This window comes from Cygnus olor, chromosome 28 (genome assembly GCF_009769625.2).
Source record: "Cygnus olor isolate bCygOlo1 chromosome 28, bCygOlo1.pri.v2, whole genome shotgun sequence".
Lineage (NCBI taxonomy): Eukaryota > Metazoa > Chordata > Aves > Anseriformes > Anatidae > Cygnus > Cygnus olor.
The window spans coordinates 1,942,409-1,946,469 of record NC_049196.1 but is presented as its reverse complement, the minus strand read 5'-3'; the positions used below and the strand labels follow the sequence as shown (position 1 = coordinate 1,946,469).

The 4,061-nt window shown below is 53.6% G+C and overlaps 1 protein-coding gene across 5 annotated transcripts; it reads left to right on the top strand.

The window, feature by feature from the left end:
* Positions 1-1,229: 1,229 nt before the first annotated feature.
* On the top strand, positions 1,230-3,849 carry LOC121060871 (cornulin-like). 5 transcript variants are annotated; one of them, XM_040539053.1, is made up of 5 exons: positions 1,230-1,500; positions 1,983-2,142; positions 2,276-2,674; positions 2,861-2,956; positions 2,999-3,849. In XM_040539053.1, the coding sequence occupies exons 2-5, from the start codon at positions 2,005-2,007 to the stop codon at positions 3,614-3,616; spliced, it is 1,251 nt and encodes a 416-aa protein (XP_040394987.1). In that variant the 5' UTR covers positions 1,230-1,500; positions 1,983-2,004; the 3' UTR covers positions 3,617-3,849. The 5 variants fall into 5 exon arrangements, with proteins under 5 accessions (XP_040394987.1, XP_040394984.1, XP_040394986.1 ...); XM_040539050.1 differs by having other exon boundaries at positions 1,236-1,500; positions 2,720-2,956; XM_040539052.1 differs by having other exon boundaries at positions 1,238-1,500; positions 2,861-3,849.
* The last annotated feature ends 212 nt before the right edge of the window (positions 3,850-4,061 follow it).

The window sequence follows — 4,061 nt, the reverse complement described above, 5'->3', positions numbered from 1 at the left end:
TCCCTGCATCTTAATGGGATTAGCAACAAACGTGCCCTGCCAGAGAAGTGGTGTGCCCCTGCGCACATACAACAGACAGGTCGATAGATTAATAGAGAGGAATAAAAGCAGAATTATTGCTTCCAAGATTCAAATTCCCTTCCTTCATTCAGGTTCAAGCTGACTCTTTGTTCAGAGCTGAAGCTTGAGCATGGGAGAAGAACCAGAAGCCATCAGAAGAGGCTCCCAAAGGCCCCGAGCCTGCAGCTGGCAGCGCCTCGGGAACCAGGGGCCACCGGTGCCCTTGCATGAGAGATGGAAGCGGGGATGGATCAGAAAATTCCCAGTTTAAGGAAAAGGCACGGCTTCAGACAGAGCTTGCTGGAGTAACAGGAATCAAGGCACAGGACAGCCACAAAGCCCTCCAGCTCTGCAGCACCCCCATTGCATTAGTGGGGCTCCTTGGCTCCCCAGTTTATCCCCTCCCAGTACCCCTGCCCACCTGCCAGTATTTCACCCAAACACGCTGGCTCCCATTAACCCTCCCCATGCCAGGCATGGAGCAAGCTGGAGCATTTTCCTGAAAGTCCTTTTCCTTACACAAAATTGGCTGTATTTTATTGTCTGTGCCTGAAACGCCTTGTACCTTACAAGCTACGTGCATTTCCAGCTGTATTTTTTTTTCAGACTCTCTTACTGCCAAGAAAAGGACTTTTAAAAGCAGACAGCTAAAGCGAGGACACTTAAAAGTCTTGCACAAAACTGCCTAGGAAATAACTTCCATATCACACTGCAGCTGTAGCAGCAGGGGGGATATGGCAGTGCAAGGACATACAAAGGTGGAGCAGAAGCCCCTTCCTCGCACCGTGCCTCAGTTTCCCTGCCCGGTACAGCAGTGACTGCAGCCCTTGGCCACGCCGTGTCACCCCTCTGTCCCACCCCAAGTGCCACTTGGTGGCACTGTTGGAAAAGGTTTCTTCACTGGGTGCCTGCCTCCCTGTCGGGTTCCAGAAGTGGGAGTTTCTGGAAGGAATCACTTTAATCTTGGCATCACTATATCCTTATTTTTTCTACCTTTGTTTTATTTTCTCTTTATCCACCATGCAAGCGCCCCCGGGCAGCCTCCTCCCTGGTGTCAGTCACTCGGATCACTTGCTCACCAAACACATTCGCCAAAGACAAGAGTCCCGGGCGTTGCTTGGGCATCACCTTAAACTAAATCCTGCAGCACTAAAAATAGCCTTTTCTACTTAATTCCTCTAAAATGCATCTGCAGGTGGGGCAAGCTTAGGAAGGATCATGTCTTAACTCCAGAGAACAGCATCAGAGCCGAAGTTAATGAGAAAGAGACAAATGAAGACAGGGGGATGACAGTGTAATTGGGCGCGAGATGCGGCACCCTGCTGATGGGGTGTCTCCTCTGCGAGGTGCGGGCCGTGACTGACGACTGTATATAAGGCTGCTGAGAGCGGGGCCGCTCCAGATCGCGCTCCCGAGGCCAGCGCTCCTGCTCCTGCCCAGGTAAGCCTGGACAGACGCTGCTGGACTTCGCCACCATGCTTAAGCAAGAGCTTCTTCCTGGAACCGAGCTCTTCCAGAGATAAAATATGGAAAGGGGTCGGGAGTTATGCTGTTCTCTGGTTCATTAGAGACACCCTGCATTCACGGCTCTGCTCTGGAGAAAGCCAAGTGGGATTTATTTTTTTTTTCTCCTCTCTCTGAGCACCCAGCGGCTTGGCTCTTGCTGTCCCTCATCTCTCCGGCCACTGCTCGCCCATCCTTGCACCCAGCCATCTCCATGGCAAGCTTCATTTTTTCAGGAATTTGCTTCCCTGCAAGTCCTTTCTTGCTCTCTCCTTTCCCTCCCTTATTCTGTATCATTTTATCTGTGTCCTTCTGGCTCATCCTCCTCTCTGCCTGTCCAGCTGCATTGTTCAAGTGTAATTTACCTGAAAACCAAGCAAACAGACAAAAGCCCCTTTTTGCCCATGTTTCTCTCACAGGCTGCCTCAACTTTGTGGGGAGATGGCCCAGCTCCAGGAAAACATCAACGGCATCATCGCTGTTTTCTACAACTACGCCAGGAGGGACGGCGACTGCAGCGCCCTGAGCAGGGGGGAGCTGAGGCAGCTCATCGAGCAGGAGTTTGCGGACGTGATAGTGGTGAGGATCCAGCAAGGCGAGCCACAGGGAGGGGGGCACGGGGGTTGGTTCTGCCCCAAGACTGCTCAAGTAGTCCCAGAGAGATGTAGCAAAGGGCTCACGGGCTTTGCCAATGCTGTTTGTTTCCGTGCAGAACCCCCGGGACCCCAACACCGTCGAGAAGGTGCTGCGCTTCTTGGATGAAGACAGCAATGGCAAGGTTGAGTTCAGTGAGTTTCTCAGCCTGGTTTTCCGGGTGGCCAAGGCTTGCTACAGGCAGCTCCAGCAGTGTCAGGCACCAGAAGATGGTCAGGAGACGACGGTGCAAGAGGAGGCAGGCAGGGAGCAGACACCAGAGCCGCGCGTGGCAGGGCCGGTGTCCCCCCAACAGCAGGACCCTGAGCGGGTGAGCAAACAGGTGCAGGAGGGTGCAGCAACCAAGCAGGAACGGGACACCCAACGTACCCAGAAGACTGAGACAGCGAAGAAGGATCAGGATGCTCAGGAGACCAAGAAGGGTGAGACATCAAAGAAGGACCAGGGCACCACTCAGGATAACAAGAAGGGTGAAACACCAAAGGACCAGAACACCAATCAGGATACCAAGAAGGGTGAGACATCAAAGAAGGACCAGGGCACCACTCAGGATAACAAGAAGGGTGAGACACCAAAGGACCAGAACACCAATCAGGATACCAAGAAGGGTGAGACACCAAAGAAAGACCAGGACACCAGCCAGGATACCAAGAAGGGTGAGACACCAAAGAAGGACCAGGACACCAATCAGGATACCAAGAAGGGTGAGACACCAAAGAAGGACCAGAACACCAATCAGGACAACAAGAAGACACCAAAGAAGGACCAGGACGACCATCAGGACACCAAGAAGGATGAGACACCAAAGAAGGGCCAGGACACCAATCAGGACGCCAAGAAGGGAGAGACACCAAAGAAGGGCCAGGACACCCATCAGGATGACAAGACTAAGGCACCAGAAGGGGATCCAAAGAGAGGAGAGACCCTGTATACTGAGACCCCAGAGCAGGACAGAAATACGCATAAAGCTGCAAAGACACCAAAACAGAACCCAAAAAGCCACCAGGCCCAAGACACAAAGGCATCAAAGCTGGGTCCAAACCCCAATCAGAGCCTGCAGACGGAGCCAGCAGAGCAGAACCTGAGCTGTTCCTCTGAGACAGCAGGGAGAGACACAAACAAGACCCAGGTCTGCAAGACCTCTTGGCAGGATCCCAACCCAGGTGAGACCCAGAAGCTGCTGCCCCCAGGATGGGGTGGGAGCCCCCAGCCAGATCCCAGGCCCTGGGAAACGCACGACAACCAGGCTCGACCTGCATTCCCCGAACCCAAGGTGCAGGACGACAGCGGGGCCGAGGCTCAGCCTTTTCTGGGACAGCAGCAACAGGGCAGTCACGGCAAAAGACAACACCCTGTGGAGCAGCAGCACTTGCAGCCTCAGTGGCCACCACAGCAGTGAAGGCTGAAACCCTGTGCGACCGAGGCTGTTGCCCCCTGCAAGGTGGGACTTTTTGTCCAATGCCACCCTGATTTTACATTCCTATTTGTTATGTCTTGTCCCACTCTTTATTAACCCTGGGCTTCACACCCCTGGTTTGTATAGAATTATTCGAGGCTTGAGACCTTCTCTCTTATCCTGTATTAGACTGCCTCTGCCTGTGTAAGCAAATCAATAAAACTGAAGGCAAAACAGCACAGTGTCCCGGTGTTTTGCTGCGAGCATGCCCTTGGCCTAGCTCTGAGCAGGCTGACGCGGTGCAGAGGACCCGGGCGCCTGTCCCTTGCATGCCACACGGCCACATTGCCCCAGGGTGGCTGCAGGGAGGCAGCGTGCTTCGGAGACAAGCAGCCTGAAGGAGCTGCTGTTCACCTTTGCAATTTAGCCAAGGTGAACTGATCAATTC